Genomic DNA, 19,391 nt, shown 5'->3' with positions numbered 1-19,391 from the left:
TAAGGTCCCTAATGCTTCTTGTTTAGGGGATTTTAGGCCCATCTCTTGCTGTAATGTTGTCTATAAATGCATTCCTAAGATCCTGACAGAGAGATTAAAGATGGTTGTGTTTTCTTTGGTTAGTGAGAACCAATTAGCCTTCATTTCTGGTAGGAGGATTCAGGATAACATCATGTTGCCTCATGGAAGGTGTCAGTACGGGGTAATCCAATGTTTCATATGGTGACAAAACTCAAAGCTTTGAAGGCTCGGTTAAATGAATGGAAGAAAGATCGGTTCAATGGGGTGACGAACCAGGTAACCATTAACCGGAATTTTTTACATTCAGTGCAGGTTCGATTGCAGGGAGATCCAGCAAATCCAGTTTTACGGAGGCAAGAGAGAGTAGCTAATGAAAACTATAGTAACGTTGTACGGGCTGAAACAACAATGCTCCGACAACGTGCTAAAGTTGACTGGCTCACTCTCGATGACAGCAATACAGCTTATTTCCACAACTCTATTAAAGAGCGGAAGTCTCGGAACGCTATCACTCGACTCACCAGAGAGGATGGTTCGGTGGTTGAGGATCCAGTGGAAATAGCTAATATGTGTGTGGATTTCTATCGGGACTTATTCGGTCGAGAGGATGAGGATAATGAAGCATTAGATCACATGTCTAATGTTGAGTTTTCACGCCCGCTGACGGAAGCTGAAGGAGCTCTTCTTATTATGAGGGTGACCAGAGATGAAATATATACTGCTTTGCAAACTATTGGTTCTGATCGATCGCCGGGGCCGGATGGGTTCTCTTCCCACTTTCTCAAGGCGTGTTGGTCGATTATGGGAGATGACTTTGTGGAGACTATTCAGAACTTCTTCAGCTCTGGAAAACTTCTCAAAGAGGTAAACTCTACATTTGTGACTCTTATTCCTAAAATCGATAATGCTTCTTCAGTTTCAGACTTCAGACCTATATCTTATTGTAATGTGCTGTATAAATGCATTACCAAGATACTCACTATTCGACTGAAAGGAGTCATTTATTCGATGATTAGTCCAAACCAGTCAGCTTTTATCTCTGGACGTACAATCCAAGACAATATCATGCTGGCCCATGAGATTGTCCGGAATTACCATCGACCTACTGGTCCGGAATTATTTTATTATTTATTTTTATATGTTTCACCTTAATGTAAAGATTTAGTTTATTGCTTTAGTTAGTTTTTCCTTGTTCCTCTTTGTTAAAGGGTAGGGTCCCATCAACCCGCTGATAAATATCAAATTAAAAAAATGACACAGTCCGTTGGTCTTCACTATTCTCGGTCCTTGGTAAGTTCCATTTTCCAAGCATATTTATAGAATGGATATGGGTTTGTGTTACTATGTCTAAGTTCTCTATTCTGGTCAACAGTGAAGCCCATGGTTACTTTGATGGGAAACGGGGTTTACGGCAAGGCTGTCTGATATCTCCATATTTGTTTGTTTTAATGATGGAGGTTTTCGCGATCCTTATTGATCGAGAGGAAATAGCAGGTCGGTTTCTGCTACACCCCCAGTGTCTAGTCCCGAAGGTTACTCACCTTTGTTTTGCAGACGACCTCATGGTCTTCTTTCGAGGAGACACGGGTTCGTCTCAATCTCTAAAAGGTGTGATAACTTGTTTCCATCGGGCGACGGGGTTGCAGGCCAACGTGTTCAAGAGTACCATCTTCTTTGCTGGTCTTTCGGCTCAAGGTTAGAGTGATATCACCACCATCCTGGAATTCGGTACTGGTTTTCTGCCTATTCGATACCTGGGATTACCTCTTATATCGTCTCGTCTTACCTATAGTCATTACATCCCGCTAATCGATAAAATCAAGGGACGAATCCAATCTTGGAAGAGTCGTTTTTTATCGTTTGCGGGGCGTGTTCTTCTCATTAAGGTGGTTTTGAACAACATGTTACTATATTGGGCAGCGGTGTTTGTTATTCCCAAAAGGGTTATGAACGACATCAACTCCATCTTTAGTAAGTTCCTCTGGTCAGGTGTTGATATGGGGTGTAATAGAGCTCCTATTGCCTGGGAAAGCCTTCGTTACCCAACTGGTGAAGGGGGCCACGAAATTCGTAATATCGAGGTGTTGCTTGAGGCGTCTAACCTTCGCCATATATAGGATCTAGTTAGTGGTAAGACGACTTTGTGGGCTGATTGGGTGAGACATAATCTCATCAAAGATCAACACTTCTGGACTTTATCGGCTTCGAGTAGAAGTTCTTGGTGTCGGCGTTGGATTCTAGCCAGCAGACCGACAACTCATCGACTCATTTGCACTTCTTTGGGGGATGGTCATGATACCAAATTCTGGACTGATTTATGGCATCCTCGTGGTCTTCTATTTGATGATTTTGAGGAGACACATAGATATGATTCTCACCTTCATTTAGATGCCCGGGTTTCTCAATTTATCGGGCAGTCAGGCTAGGCTTTCTCTACGCATGTGGCAGCTATGTTAGGGACTATTGAGGTCGAGGCTAGAGAGGTGGTGGTAGATTACTCTTAGAGATGAGGTGATCTGGACGCCTAGCCAGAATGGAGAGTTTACTCTCAAAGAGACGTATGAGGCTATTCGACCTAGAGGAACTCAATTGAGCTGGACTTCATTAGTATGGTCACCGGGTGGTTAGTATGGTCACCGGGTGGTACCCAAACATTGCTTCATCACGTGGCTTGCCTTCCGACAACGCCTCAAAACCAGATCGCTTCTGGCTAGTTGGGGTATGGCTATAGACACTACTTGTGTATACTGTGGGGAAGATGAAGAAACGGTTTTCCACCTATTCTTTGGGTGTTCAGTTACAAAGATTATATGGGAATCGTTATTACTCAAGATGGGATTTCAGAGAGTATGTGCTGCAGATTGGGAAGGGGAGCTACAGTGGTGTATTAATCACTTTGGTGGGCTTTCTATCGCTGCCCGAGTGGGTTGTTTGCTTCTAAATGCCTATGTTTATCATATTTGGAAGGAGCGGAATAATAGGGTATTTAGAAGTAATGTCATGTCATCGGGGTTGATTATACACACTATTTGTGATGAAGTGAGGATCAAGCTGAATACCGTTACAAACGGTTTGAAGATACGGAGGAGAATCGGAGAACCATCGATCGCTGGAATCTTACTATCTCTCTCCAAAAGCCGGTTTACACTTCATGCAAATGGACTCGGCCGACGGCAGGGAGATATATGATTAATACGGATGGTGCGTTGAACGAGGTGGATGCGGGGTATGGAGCCATTATTCGAGACACGAAGGGGACTGTTGTGAGAGCAGCCACAGGTCAGGTTGACGGACAGACTATTTTCATACATGAGCTACAAGGTGTTGAGTTGGGATTGGAGTTAGCACTTACTGCCGGATTGCAGGAAGTTGAACTTGGTCTTGACTCGATGAATATCAAGTTACTTCTTGCAAAACCACATCAAAAATTACCATGGAGGGCGAGGCGTCTGTGGAAGAGAGTTCAGAGGCTTCGGAGTCAATTTCGGAGTTTTCGAGTTTTTCATGTCTATAGAGAAGCCAATCAGGCTGCAGATTTCTTGTCGAAGATGAAGCTCGAACCGGGGGTGACTCACTTGAATATTAGTCAACTTCCGGTGGAATTAGTCAATATCGTTAATGCGGACTCTAGAGGAACAGTGAGAATGAGGGAAGGGTGGGGCTAATGAGATGATGTAATTTGACTTCTTTGCTGTTTTTTTGATTTCTTATTTCATTGTATTCGTTTCGGGCTCCTCCCGCTTATCATAATAAAAAAAAACATTTATGATGATGATAAAAAGTATAAGATAGCAACATTAAGGTTGAAGGGTAACGCTAGCTAGCCTTTGGTGGGATACTCTTAAGTCGCAACGTTTAAGAGAAGGCAAGACTAGAATCAGGTCTTGGGAGAAGCTAAAACGACTTATGAAGGGGAGATTTTTACCCGACGATTACAAACAAGATTTGTACCTAAAGCTTACACACTTGCAGTAGGAGAAGAAGACAGTAGAAGAGTATACAAGGGAGTTTGATCTTCTGCAATTACGTTGTGATATTCAAGAACCCCAATAGAGGCCTATTGTACGCTTTGTACATGGTTTGAATGATGAGATTTCAACCAAGGTGGAGCTGCAACCTTTCTGGACTCTTGACGATGCAAAGAAGCTTGCTATCAAGGTGGAGAAGCATATTAAGACGAGCAAGAAGCAATACACTAGACCCCACCAAATTGTGAAAGAAGAGAGAGAAACTCTAGGGTGGGCGATTTTTCTTGGGTTTGGTGGCGGCGCCTCTTTCTTGTTTTCTTCTTCTTTCTTCTTGGATTATCTCTGGTTGGAGAGACTTGCTACAGTGATTACTGGTCTTGGAAATAGTGTCTGATTGTCTCCCTGATTCTTGGCACGACCTTCTTTGAAAGAAATGTCGGGTAAGGGGGAGACGATACTCTCTCCCTTCACCTGGTGGCGAGGAACCAGGTTCGTTTGGATCTGATTCTTTGCCAAAACAGAGTGCTACTGGTGAGAAGGGATCGGATCAGTCAGCTGCTGGGGGTGATTATCCTCCTCGGCCTGACTGGGCTTCATTATTTCTGCGTCAAAAGGCTACTGTTCGAACTCCATTGGTGTATACTACTCACACTGTTCTTGAGGGTAAAACAGTGGTTGACTTCTCTGTGTCTGATTTTGAGGAGGAAAGAAGAGATTGTGAGTCCTGGCTTGTTTGTTCATTTGTGGGTACTCGTCTCTCTTATCCAGTTGTCCTTAATGCTCTTGTTAAGGCTTGGAAGCCTAAAGGTGAGATGAAGCTAACTCTTCAAGGTAATTCTGCATTCTTTATGCGATTTTCCCTTGATGAGGATAGGGTGAAGGCTCTTGATCATGAACCTTTATTCATTGTGAATCATGTCTTTGTTTTTTTTTTTTTTTTTTTTTTGCATATATCAGCAGGTTTAAGGAAAACCTGAGACCAAAAACAGAGAGGCTACACATACATCAACAATAAAAACCCAGCCCATACAAGCCCCAACAACCCAACAAAAACAAATGGTCCCATAAGCAAATTACAACCATAAAGACAAGTACAAGAAGGAGAAAACATCAACCAAAAGAAAAACCTTCATCATCTCTGCCTTATTCTAATAAGACCTAATCTATCATCAGCAACAACAGCCTTCATAGCATCACTCAGGTCCCCTGCTGCAAGCTGCTCCATCCCCTCTATTGTCCTAGCCTTAGACAATAAATCAGCAAGTTGATTAACCTCTCTGAAGACATGATCAATACTACAAACACTGAACTTGGCCATGTTGCATTTGATACTTCTCCAAACTTTCAAGGACTGCCAAGGAGGATCTGCATCAGGTTTATTAACCAAGTCACAAGCACACTTAGAGTCAGTAGCCACTTGCACCATATCAAACCCATACGCCAAGGCAGTAATCAGGCCTACATCAATGGCCTGCAGCTCATGGTGAATAACACTAACAGGAGTAGCCCCTGCCTGAACAGCACATATTATATCACTTGCAAAATCCCCCAAAACCAGCCTGGTCAGCACTGTAAGATCCATCAGTGTTGATTAAGATAAACCCATGCTTAGGAGCAATCCAAGAACATGGAGTGAGCTCAAGAGGTATAACAGTCATATAGAGGTTCCAATGCCCAGCAATTTCATCCAATCTAGGACTACTAACAGTGCTACAACTAAGACAAGTCATCTGTATTCTAACCTCCTCCATAATTCTCCCCTGCAGACCCTCCTGAGGAACACAAGTGCTAGAAAAAACCCTTCTGTTTCTCTCATACCAAATATGATAGATGAAAGCATTAAATGTCAATTTGCCAAGGATAGCAATCTTGTCTCTGCCACTGAACATCCTGGCACACCAATCTATCATAGAGTCCCAGGAATTACAGGGCACCTGAATAAGAACCAACATCTTGAGTAACTTCCTCCAAATACCTTTAGAGTAGCTGCAAGTGAAGAATAAGTGAGTATCATCTTCATCCTCTTTGGAACAGAGACTACAAGTTACATCAATATTGAGGCCCCATTTGTACAATTTCAATTTAGTCTTCACTGCTTTATGCAAAACAACCCAAGTAATGAAGCTGTGTCTAGGAATATTATGACTAAACCAAACAAGAGAAGACCAAGAAACAGAAGGAGAGACCTCTCTCAATGCCTCATATGTACTTTTCAAGGTGAAGACACCCTTATCATTAGCTATCCTAGAATCCTCATAGCCCTCAGCCACACCCACCTTGTGCAAATTGCTTGCAATAGGACCCAAGTAGATAAACTGTAGGTAAGATAAAGTCCAATTACTATCAACCATACAGTCACTCATCTTAGCATTAAGATGCAGAACACTATCATATTTAAGCTTTTCAGAGAAGAAAGGAAGCAAAATGCCCATAGGGTGCCAGGGATCCTTCCAAAACCAAGTGTCATTGCCATTCCCAATCAGAACAGAGCTGAATCTCATTACTTGTTGCCTATAATGCAAAATTCTGCGCCAACACCATGAAGCATCACACTTCACAAACAAAAACCAAAAGCATTTATCCTTAATCATATACTTTTGAACCCATTGGACCCAAAGAGTGGGTTTCAGATGAATAACTCCCAAATATGTCTCAAAGTACAGGCAATATTCAAAGTTGCTAGGTCTCTCAGGTTAATACACCCTTCTTTAAATGAGTGGCAAATAGTGGTCCAGCTGACAGAAGCACCCTTAGCAGACATGTCTGGCCCATCCCACAAGAATCTCATAAAAATCCTATTTAGTTCATTAATCACCCTTTTAGGCAGAACAAAGACACTGAACCAGAACAGAACCATACCATTGAGAACAGCTCTAATAAGAGTCAATCTCCCTGCATAAGATAAGAACCTCATCTTCCATGACTGAATTCTACTCAAAACTTTGTCAATAAGAGGCTGACAGTCATTATAGCTAAGTCTAGAAGAAATGAGAGGTACCCCCAAGTATCTAACAAGGAGGGAAGCACAAACAAAACCAAGGCAGTCCCTTAACCCATGAATCCTCTCATCAGTCAAACCAGCTGAAAACATAGAACTTTTAGCCCTATTAACCTTCAGCCCAGTACACTCAGCAAACAAGTCCAAAACATGAGAGAGAGCTCTAGCTGAGCCTAAATCTCCTTGCATAAACACCATAAGGTCATCAGCAAATCTCAAGTGGGTGATCATAGGGTCTTTACATCTAGGATGGAGCAGAAATCTACCCTCAGCAGCCTCAGTGACCAAGAGCACATTAAACACCTCCATAACCAACACAAAGAGGTAAGGGGACATAGGGCAACCTTGTCTAATACCTCTCTGACCCTTAATATAACCATAAGAACAACCATTAATCATAAAAGAGTATTTAGGAGTAGATATGCAAACATTAACCCATTAAATAAACTGCTCAGGAAATCCAAATTTTACCATGACTTTCAGAAGAGAACACCACTCAATAGTATCATAAGCCTTTTGCAAATCAATCTTGATTGCACACCTAGCAGGACCCTTGGTCCTATGATAATTTCTAGTGAGTTCATGTGCCAAAAGGATATTATCTTGAATGGCTCTCCCACAGATAAAAGCAGATTGGCAAGGGCTGACAAAATGGCCTATAATATTCTTCATTCTAAGAGTCAAGATCTTGGTAATGCATTTGTTAATGACATTACAACAAGAAATGGGTCTAAAGTCAGTCATTCTAGAGGCACCAGGAGTCTTAGGAACCAAAGAAACCAAGGTAGAGTTTACCTCTCCAAGCAGCTTCCCAGTCTTGAAGAACCCATAGCATTAGCCACATCATCTCCCATAACTTTCCAACAATCCTTGAAGAAATGGGCAGAAAAGCCATCAGGACCAGGGGCTTTGTCACTAGCAATGGTAGAGAGAGCAAAAACCACCTCATCTCTGGTCACCATAGCAGTAAGAGCAGCAGCTTGTTCAGAAGTAACTAGCCTGTCAAAAGAAATGGAATCAAGCAAAGTTAGACCATTACTATTTAAAACAGAGGTACCAAATAGCCTTGTGTAGAATCCTACACACTCATTAGCCACATCCTGAGGAAGCACCAGTTTAACACCCTCTTTATTATAAAGGAATGGAATGTTATTTCTAGATCTCCTCTCCTTCATTGAGTTGCGAAAGAATCTAGTATTCTGATCCCCCAAATCAATCTTCTGCACCCTGGATTTCTGCCTAATCATTGACTCCTCCATAGTAGCAAGTTTGGTATAAGAAACAACAGCTACCCTCTCCTGGCTCCTAGTAGCTGCATCAAGAGGATCCAATTGCAGTCTGGTTTGAAGGAGCTCCACAACCTGCTTAGCTTGGTCAACCTAAGAACCAAAACCAGCAAATTTGGCTTTTTTCCACTTCACCAGAGCCTTCTTAACATTCTTTAACCTGCTCACAACTTCAAACATAGGATTCCCACATACTCGCAATGCCCAAGCCTTTTTAACAATCTTTAGAAACTCATCATCCAGAGTCCAAGCATTAAAGAATTTGAAAGGCCTAGGACCTGTATTCATCCCCTCAAATAAAGAAAGCACAAAAGAAGAGTGATCAGAAACTAAAGGATTAAAAAACTCTGTCAAAGCACAAGTTGACTAACCGACATGCTAAATGGGTAGAATTTCTAAATCCTTCTCATTTGTATCAAAGTATAAGGCTGGAACAACGAATATTGTTGTTGATGCACTCTCAAGGAGGTATGCTTTAATCTCTATTCTGGATTCTCGAATTATGGGATTCAATTTGTTGAAGACTTTATATGATGAAGATTTAGACTTTGCTGAAGTCTATAATGAGTGCAAAAAGGGAGTTACAAAATCAGTACCATTTGCAAGATGGATTTCTTTTTCAAGGAAAACAGCTCTGCGTGCCAAAGAGTTTTGTTCGGGAGTTGCTGATTCGTGAAGCACATGGCGGAGGTCTTTCTGGTCATTTTGGGATTAACAAAATATTGGACATGCTTCAGGAACATTTCTTTTGGCCCAAGATGATAAGGGATGTTCATTCAATCATAGAAAGATGTGCAACGTGTCAAAAGATGAAGAGTCATTTCCAACTAGGTCTGTACACCCCTTTACCTGTTCCCATACAACCCTGGGATGATGTGAGCATGGATTTTATTGTGGGACTACAAAAAACTCAGAGGGGAAAAGTGATGCGGGAGCACCGGAGCTAGATCAACCCGAGCTGACCCAAATAGCTCTGGATCATGAAGCAGGTCTGGAACAAGCTACGCTGGGATACGACGATATTCCTACCTGGGTCCGAGCGTTACTTTACTGAAGTTGGACCAATCACATGGATAATTATGGTCATTAAAGAAGATCCTCGAAGACTTGAAGAGTCATTTTCGTTTATTACTCAGCATTAAGTTTAGTCTAGTCTTTTTTTTTCATTAATGAGCAGGGAGGAAAGGGCCCAGACCCAGAACAAGGAAACAAGCAAAAACTACCAGCAAAACTACAATAAAAAAGCAAAGAAGCTAAACAAGCCTACCAACATTTCCTCAATCTCACTCGACCTACTTTATCATCATTTACAATACGCTCAAACTCAGTAGGTAAAAGGCTCAGGTCCAACTCAACTTCACCCTCAGGCCTCAAGTTAGCCAAGAAACCCGCAGCCATATTTACTTCACGCACCACATGTCGGATCCTGCAACTATGGAATCAGAGAGCAATAGCTGCACCATCATATAATCAGTGGCAATCACAACATTGTCATAATGGTGGGAATGAGCCAACCTCAACCCAAACTCAACACTTTGGAGCTCATGAACATCAATGGACTGGGCCAAGGCAGAACCAGCACCAAGGCAGAGAACCTCACCAGCAGCATTTGGAATCAAAACCCCATATCCAGCTGAATTAGCATTCAGAGAACCATCTGTACTAATCAGTACATAGCCTTGAGGAGGGCCTTCCCATTTGTAACCTCTGGACTTAAGCTTACTTAAGACTACATTCAAGCTCCACTTCTCAGCAAACAAAAGATTAGAGGCATTATCTTCTAACCTGTACCCCCAAGCTGCTGCCTTTATTCTTACTTCATCAATCATTATAGATGCTATGGGCTGCAATTTTCTTTTCATGTGGTGAGCAATGGTCATATTATTAGCTTCTGGTATGATAATTGACAGTGTGCTGCATGCCAAGGCTACTGTTAGTGCTTGTATTAAGCAGGGTCAGTGGGATATCCCCTTGTACTTGGCTTGTCATTTAGGCCCTATTGTTGAAAGGATTGAGGAAGTTCCCATTGAAGACAGCATGGAAGATCTCAGGGTTTGGAAAGCTAATGAGAAGGGCGAGTTCACTCTTAAAAGCACCTATGAAGGTCTTAGAAGATTTGGTCCAACTTTCTCTTGGCATAGGTTGGTGTGGTTCTCTCATAATATTCCTAGGCATAGTTTTATCTCATGGGTTGCTCTGAGAGGAGGTTTGAAAACCAAGTGCAAATTGTTATTTTGGGGCATTGAGGTGGATCCCTTATGTGAGTTGTGTGGTTCTGCTAGTGAGGATGAATTTCATCTCTTTTTTCAGTGCCCTTTCTCCTCTTTTATTTGGCACAAGCTGCTCCATATGCTTGGTATTGTCAAGGTGTCTAGTCATGATTGGGAGAGGGAGGTGGACTGGATTGCCAAGATGTTTAAAGGGAAGGATGGGATTGATTTGTTGGGAAGGCTTGCTTTTAATGGCTACCTTTACCACATTTGGTGGGAAAGGAACAAGAGGCTTCACAATGTTGCTGCCATAGTAGAGAAATGGTTTTCTTCCTCATTATCTCTGATGTGAAAATGAAGATGATGGCTACTTCTGTCAAAGTTTTGGACAATTCAAGGAGCAGGCAGATTGCAGCTGAATGGAATTTGGACTTCTCCTTTGTAACAGTTGGTGTTATTGAATGTGTTTGGCAGGGTCCAGAGAAGAATGCTGTCTTGATAAGCACAAACGGTGCTTTCTCTCCTTCCAGGGCTGGTTATGGTTGCATCTTGAGGAATCATAAAGGGTAGGCTCTTGTTGCTGCTAGAGGTGTCTCTACTCCTTCCTCTGTTTTATATCATGAGCTTCAAGGTATAGAAGCTGGGCTGCGATTGGCTAAGGAGCTGCAACTTTGCTAATGTGGTTGTTGCCACTGATTCTAAGTCTACTTGTGACTTGCTTAGATCAGTGGAGCTTGTTCCCCCTTGGAAAGCTGCTGGTTTGTACAGGAAAATTAAAAGACTAATGGCTGAATTTGGGAGATGCTCCATTAAGCATGTGTTCAGAGAGCTCAATCAAGTTGCTGATTGGCTTTCCAAGAATGGTACTGTTGTGGGAGAGGAGGTGCTGGACCCTTCTGTGTTTAACCATGATTTGCTGCAGCTGCTTGATGAGGACAGGCAAGGAGTTAGTCGTTTTAGAAGAAAATGAGTGCAATTCTTTGTATTTGTCTTATAAACATTAGTTTGTTGATGAGGGTTGTTTTGATTTCTTTTGTTTCTTTAGAGAGGTGGGGTTTTTGTTTTAACCCTACTGGTATAGGCTAATGTTAGGTGTGGCTTGTTTGTGTTTTGTTTTTGGGTTTGGCTCCCTTTTTAGCCTGCTGATTAATGCAAAAAAAAAAGTTTAGTCTAGTCTTTCTATATTCATGCATTTAAACTAAGATGTTTCCAATGTATCTAGTTTCAATGCATTTAGACTAGCTTTTATTTCCCCATTTAATGTATTCTCCTCTATATAACGAGGCATATTATGAACGGAAAAATCAGAGAATATTGAATTGGAAATTTAAAGAGTCTTTGTGACTTTGGATCTGTTTAGATCAACTCCTTTATCCTCTGGTTTTGGAAGAGCCATTGGTGGTGGATTTCGAGCGTCTTTATCATCTGGTGGTGGCTTAAAAACCAAAATGAAGCTACGAACATGGGGGCTCCAAATTGATGCGTTCTGCCCATTATGTCATTCGGCGGAGGAAACAGACGAACATCTTTTCTTCCAGTGCCCCTATTCTATTTCCATTTGGCCTGATGTACTACTTTTGCTGGGTCTTAGTGGCAATCACACGGGAGTATGGTCTGAGGAGGTTACCTGGTGTGTACAGGCTTTTAAAGAAAATTCAGTACTTAGTCAATTGGGTTGCATGGCTTTTACGGCCTATTTCTATCATGTGTGGGTCGAACGAAACAATAGGGTGTTTCGAGGAGAATCACGAACCCAGCAGTATGTCCTCAGGTTAATGGTAAGTGAGATTAAAATAAAGGTGCTGTCATGGAGGAAGAAGCCCACATCATCGAGGGAGGCCCAACTACTACTAGAACGGTGGAATTTGAACATACCGCTGTCTTTAAAGGCACCCCGGACTTGCAAATGGCATAGGCCAGACGAGGGAGTCACCTTAATCAACACAGATGGGGCATTTGACGATTCTTATGGTGGGTTTGGAGCAGTTTTACGTGATGACCAAGCAGATTTGGTTATAGCAGCTGCCTCGATGGTACCAAGTGAATCCGTTATCAAGCATGAATTGCAGGGGGTACTTATGGGGCTACGGCTGGCTATCAAATTTAATAAGCAACGAATAAAGATAGCTACAGACTCCTCTCAAACTGTCTCTATCTTGACCCAAACCAAAGGTAACTCTCCTTGGCAGGTCACACGATTGGTTCGGGAAATTCGATCACTTTGGACGAGGTTTGAGGAATGTTCGATTATACATGTTTTTCGAGAGATCAACCAGGCCGCAGATTTTTTATCCAAGTTACGTCCTCAAACAGGCTACATGGAAATGTTACCCAATGAAATACCAGTAGATCTACAGAATATACTACGAGATGATAAAAGAGGTGTAATTAGGGTTCGGTATACTTAGGTTAATTTTTAAAACGTTACTCTGTAGTTATTTTTATTGTATTTATTAGTTTTAACAAAATAAGTCTTATTTGATGTAAAGGGTCCGGCCCTATAACCCGTTGAACATTTCAAATAAAAAAACTTTATCCAGGTGTGGTGTTAGCTCAACCGGCTTCTTTATCACTTTGTGGTGGCAACTTTATCAAAGTGTGGTGATCCGGATCTTCCTAGTTACTCTGTTACGATACTCCCCTTTCAGTTCGTACTCACGCTTCCGGGAAAACGCATCAAGTGGTATCAGAGTTCTAATTCAGGTTGGTGGAGTGAAATTATAATTCAGAAGCTTATAATTCAAGTGGTATCAAGTGAAGTTATAAATCCCCTGTTTTGATAATATGGAATTTCCAAGAGGATTGACTCTCGACCAAGGATACGCTGAGCGTATTGGTAGAGAAATGGAGGAAATGAGGCAGCAAATGCAACAAATGGTTCAGGCATTTAATGGCATGAATGTGCAAGCACAGCCAAGAAGACAAAGAGTTGGAGATAACCATTCATCTTCTGATGAAGACGGACGTGTTTCTCTTAGTTCTAATGATGATCATAGTGTTAGTTCTGGACGTGGGAGAAGAAGAGATACTCGACCACATCAACAACACACTCGGCAAGAAGAATTCAAAGTTGATTTTCCTGATTTTGAAGGTAATCTAAATCCAGATGACTATCTAGATTGGTTAAGATCATTGGACTGTGCATTTGAATATAATATTTATGATGATGAGAAAAAGTATAAAATAGCAACCTTAAGGCTAAAGGGTTATGCTAGCCTTTGGTGGGATACTTTTGAGTCGCAGCGTTTAAGAGAAGGAAGACCAGAATTAGGTCTTGGGAGAAGCTAAAACGACTTATGAAGATGAGATTTTTACCCGATGATTACAAGCAAGATTTCTACCTAAAGCTTACACACTTGCAACAAGAGAAGAGGTCTGTAGAAGAATATACAAGGGAGTTTGATCTTCTGCAATTACGGTGTGATGTTCAAGAACCACAAAAAAGGACTATTGTACGCTTTGTACATGGTTTGAATGATGAAATTTCAACCAAAGTAGAGCTGCAGCCTTTCTGGACTCTTGATGACGTAAAGAAGCTTGCTATCAAGGTGGAGAAGCAGATCAAAACAAGCAAGAAGCCATATAACAGACCCTACAATCAAGTTTCTTCTTTGATTCCAAAAGGAGTTGTGAAGAGTGATGTTAGTAGCAGCAGCAAAAAGACAGAAATTCAGAATTCATCAAAGCCTACGGATGTGAATTTGAAGAAGAAGTGCTTTAAATGTCAAGGATTTGGGCATTTCCAGGCTGAATGTCCTAATCGAAGATTTATGACTATTCAAGAGATTGAGGAGATTGAAGAGGAACTAAAACAGGATCCTCATGATTTAGAAGCCGTTGATCAGAAAGTTCATGAGGAAGATGATGAAGTCATTGAGCAACCTGATCGAGGAGAATTGTTGGTGATTCGAAGGGTGTTGCATTTTGCAGAGCTGGTGCACAATCAAAGTAAAAGTCTGCAGTTTGATCATTGATAGTGGAAGTTGTACTAATGAGACAGATTCCAGGAAGGCAACAAATAGAGGAGAGAGAAACTCTAGGGTGGGCGATTTTTTGGTTTCAGCGGCGCCGCCTCTTTCTTTCCTTCTCGGATTGTTTCTTATTTTCCGGCTATTTTCTGGTCTTGGTAATTGTGTCGATTGTCTCCTTCATGCCGGCACCTCCTATTTTGTAGGAATGTTGGCTGAGAAGGAGATAAAGACTCTTCTTCCTCCTCCTGGTGAGGGAGGCTCGAGTTTTTATGGAACTGAGCTACCTTTGAAACAGGGAAGTGATGGTGAGAAGGGATCGGGTTTTTCTAGAGTAGGTGGTAGTTCCAATTTCTGCTCTAATTGGGCTTCATTATTCCAGAGGAATGAGGAAGTTGTACGTGAGAAGATGGAGTTTTTTCCTCACGAGGTGGTGAATAATTAGCGAATTCAGGCTATTTCTACTGATGAATTTGCAGAGGATATTAGAAAATGTGAGAACTGGTTGGTAGGATTGTTTATAGGGAAGAGATTAAATTTTATTTTGGTTCGTAATACCTTGAGAAGATTATGGAAACCTAAGGGTGAGATGCATATTACGTCTCAAGGTGAATCTGCCTTTATTGTTAGATTTGATCTGGAAGAAGATAGAAGTCGACTGTTGGAGATGGAGCCGATCTATATAGCTAACCCTTAGGTTGTGGTTCGTCCTTGGAGGTTGTTTATTGAAGAGGAGATTGAGGAGATAAACTCATTGCTTGTCTGGGTATGTCTGAGTAATGTTCCAGGTTTTCTTTGGACTCGAAGAGGATTAGCTCGAATAGCTAGCAATATTGGTACCCCTTTAATGTTGGATGGTCCAACAGAGAGTAAAACTCGCATGTCCTTTGCAAGGGTGTTGGTAGAGGTTGGGAAGGAGTGTATGTTTCCTCGGATTATTCCCCTTATGGTGCATGGAGTGAGGAGGATTGAGGTTAAGGTGGAGTATGCATGGAAGCCATTAAAGTGTTCTAACTGTGGATATTTTGGACACTCTGTGGGAAGATGCAGGTTAAGTGTTCGACAGAATGCCCCAAAGAGTGGGCAGAAGGAAGAGCAGCAGCATACTGGACCTAGTGGTGTGGGTAGGCCAGAAACGACTAAGGAGTGGGTGGTTAGGAATCAGATGAATACTGATAAGTTTGCTAAGCCTGGTCCAGCTATTGTAGGTCATCCTTCCTCTACTGCACCCACTTGTGCTCAGGTTGGTAATTCTTCTAGATTGCCTCCTGCAAAAAGTGAGTTAGCTACTCAAGATCATCCTCAGTCATCTAGTATGACTGATGTGGCAAAGAGTAAGAACGATCCTTTAGTACATTCATGCTTTGGTTCTCTGGATGAGATGATGGAAGACAATGTGGGTTGGTATGTGGTAACTAATAAAAGGAATAAGAAGTTTGGTATATCAAAGGAGCTTACTGTTGTGGCTTCCCTTGAGGATAGTGAGGTGTATAATTGATAATCACACAGAGGAGGATTTGTCTAAGGGTGCTGATTATATTCCTGGTGTGGTTAGTAGAGGTGAGCAGATTCCTGGTGATAGGGAAGAGCTGGTTGGGGTAGCTAATAAGGTGGCTATGTTTACCCATGGAGGAGCTGGTAGAGGTTCTGTGGCTAGTTTGAAGGGGAGGGGACCTGTTAGAGTTTCAAAATGAATCTGGGCAGTTGGAATGTTAGGGGATTGAATAATCCTCCAAGAATAAGAGATGTTAGAGATCTCATTAGTTCTAAACAGCTAGGTTTGTTGGGATTGGTTGAAACAAGAGTTCAGGCTATGAATAAAGTGAAGGTATGGTCCTTTTTGGATAACTATGAGGAGGATGAAGGTGGGAGAATTTGGGTGGGCTGGGATCCTAGGGTGATGGATGTTCAGTTGTTGTTTAAATCAGATCAAATTCTTGCTGTTCATGTTTCTTTTATGGATGGTACAGAGTGCTTATTGGTTGTGGTTTATGGTAGGAATTCTACAGGGCTTAGGCAGAGTTTGTGGAAGGAAATTAAGGATCTAAGTGAGTCTTTTGAGGCTCCTTGGATGTTCCTGGGTGATTTTAATTCCATCTTGAAGAGTGAGGAGAAGATGGGAGGGAAGGCTGTGAGGGTTTCTCAGTGGGAGGACATGAGGGACTGTTTTCAGGATGCTGGGCTCTTTGACTGCTCTTTTGTTGGGGCTTTTTATACTTGGTACAATGGTCGGGAGGGGGAGGAGCCCATTTGGGCTAAGTTTTTTTTTTTGAAGTGTTCAGCGTGTCTCGAACCTTTGACCTCTAAGGTGGAAGATTATATCTCTTACCACTCCAACCAAGGGATGTTGACCATTTGGGCTAAGTTGGATAGAGTTTTTTTTTATTTTGATCAGCGGGAGAAGCCCGAAACGAGTACAAAGAAATAAGAAATCAAAAAAAAATCAAAAAAACAGCAAGGAAGTCAAACTACATCATCTCATTAGCCCCACCCTTTCCTCATTCTCACTGTACCTCTAGAGTCCGCATTAACGATATTGACTAATTCCCTGGAAGTTGACTAATATTCAAGTGAGTCACCCCCGGTCCAAGCTTCATCTTCGACAGGAAATCTACAGCCTGATTGGCTTCTCTATAGACATGAAAGACACGAAAACTCCGAAATTGACTCCGGAGCCTTTGAACCCTCCTCCACAAACGCCTCGCCCTCCATGGTAATTTCTGATGTGGTTTTGCAATAAGTAACTTGATATTCATCAAGTCAAGACCAAGTTCAACTTCCTGCAATCCGACACTAAGTGCTAACTCCAATCCCAACTCAACACCCTGTAGCTCGTGTATGAAAATAGTCTGTCCATCAACCTGACCTGTAGCTGCTCTCACAACAGTCCCCTCCGAGTCTCGAATAATAGCTCCATACCCAGCATCCACCTCATTAAGTGCACCATCTGTATTAATCATATATCTCCCAGCCATCGGCCGAGTCCATTTGCATAAAGTGTAAACCGGCTTCTGGAGAGAGAGAGTAAGATTCCAGCGCTCGATGGTTCTCTGATTCTCCTCCGTATCTTCAAACCGTTTGGTAACAGTATTCAGCTTGATCCTCACTTCATCACAAATAGTGTGGATAATCAGCTCCGGTGACATGACATTACTTCTAAATACCCTATTATTCCGCTCCTTCCAAATATGATAAACATAGGCATTTAGAAGCATAAGGCCCACTCGGGCAGCAATAGAAATCCCACCAAAGTGATTAATACACCACTGTAGCTCCCCTTCCCAATCTGCAGCACTTACTCTCTGATATCCCATCTTGAGTAATAACGATTCCCATATAATCTTTGTAACCGGACAACCAAAGAATAAGTGGAAAACCGTTTCTTCGTCTCCCCCACAGAATACACAAGAAGTGTCTATAGCCATACCCCAACTAGCCAGGAGCGATCTGGTTTTGAGGCGTTGTCGGAAGGCAAGCCACGTGATGAAGCAATGTTTTGGTATACCACCCGGTGACCATACTAATGAAATCCAGCTCAATCGAGTTCCCCTAGGTCGAATAGCTTCATACGTCTCTTTGAGAGTAAACTCTCCATTCTGGCTAGGCGTCCAGATCACCTCATCTCTAAGAGTACTATCTACCACCACCTCTCTAGCCTCGACCTCAATATTCCCTAACATAGCTGCCACATGTATAGGGAAAACCCAGCCTGAAAGCCCAATAAACTGAGAAACCCGGGCATCTAAATGAAGGTAAGAGTCGTATCTATGTGTCTCCTCAAAAGCATCAAACAGAAGACCACGAGGATGCCATACATCAGTCCAGAATTTGGTATCATGACCATCTCCCAAAGAAGTGCAAATGAGTCGAAGGGCCATCGGTCTGCTGGCTAGAATCCGACGCCAACACCAAGAACTTCTACTCGAAGCCGATAAAGTCCAGAAGTATTGATCTTTGATGAGATTATTTCTCACCCAATCAGCCCACAAAGTCTTCTTACCACTAACCAGATCCCATATATGGCGAAGGTTAGACGCCTCAAACAACACCTCGATATTACGAAATCCAAGGCCCCCTTCATCAGTCGGGTAACAAAGGCTTTCCCAGCCAATAGGAGCTCTCTTACACCCCATATCAGCACCTGACCAAAAGAACTTACTAAAGATGGAATTGATGTCGTTCATGACCCTTTTGGGAATAACAAACACCACTGCCCAATATAGTAACATACTGTTCAAAACCACCTTAATGAGAAGAACACGCCCCGCCCCGCAAACGATAAAAAGCGACTCTTCCAAGATTGGATTCGTCCCTTGATTTTATCTATCAGCGGTATGCAATGACTATAGGTAAGACGAGATGATATGAGGGGTAGTCCCAAGTATTGAATAGGCAGAGAACCAGTACCGAATTCCAGGATGGTGGTGATATCACTCTGACCTTGAGCCGAAAGACCAACAAAGAAGATAGTACTCTTAAGCACGTTGGCCTGCAACCCCGTCGCCCGATGAAAGCCAGTTAGCACACCTTTTAGGGATTGGGCCGAACCCATGTCTCCTCGAAAAAAGACCATGAGATCGTCTGCAAAACAGAGGTGAGTAACCTTCGGGACTAGACACTTAGGGTGTAGCAAAAACCGACCTGCCCTTTCCTCTCGATCAATCAGAACCGCAAATACCTCCATCATTAAAACAAACAGATATGGAGATATCGGACAGCCTTGCCGTAAACCCCGTTTCCCATCAAAATAACCATGGGCTTCACCATTGACCAAAATAGAGAACTTAGACGTAGTGACACAAGCCCGTATCCATTCTATAAATATCCTTGGAAAATGGAACTTTCCAAGGACTGAGAATAGTGAAGACCAACAGACTGTATCATACGCCTTCTTAAGGTCAATCTTGACCGTACACCGAGCTGGACCATCAGGTCGATGA

General features: G+C 42.3%; 2 protein-coding genes across 2 annotated transcripts; both read left to right on the top strand.

Annotated features, from left to right (window-relative positions):
- Positions 1-10,145: 10,145 nt before the first annotated feature.
- On the top strand, positions 10,146-10,835 carry LOC147544104 (uncharacterized). The gene has a single exon (XM_086635620.1). It carries the CDS (start codon positions 10,146-10,148, stop codon positions 10,833-10,835), a length of 690 nt encoding a protein of 229 aa, XP_086491746.1.
- Positions 10,836-16,141: 5,306 nt separating this feature from the next.
- LOC147544103 (uncharacterized) lies at positions 16,142-19,391 on the top strand. Its single transcript, XM_086635618.1, has 2 exons — positions 16,142-16,671; positions 19,301-19,391. Exons 1-2 carry the CDS (start codon positions 16,142-16,144, stop codon positions 19,389-19,391), a joined length of 621 nt encoding a protein of 206 aa, XP_086491744.1.

Source organism: Eschscholzia californica, unplaced genomic scaffold (genome assembly GCF_041429995.1).
Source record: "Eschscholzia californica isolate CP2 unplaced genomic scaffold, dmEscCali1.0.p SCAF_4, whole genome shotgun sequence".
In the NCBI taxonomy this organism is placed as follows: domain Eukaryota; kingdom Viridiplantae; phylum Streptophyta; class Magnoliopsida; order Ranunculales; family Papaveraceae; genus Eschscholzia; species Eschscholzia californica.
This window is presented reverse-complemented; position numbering and strand designations above follow the sequence as displayed.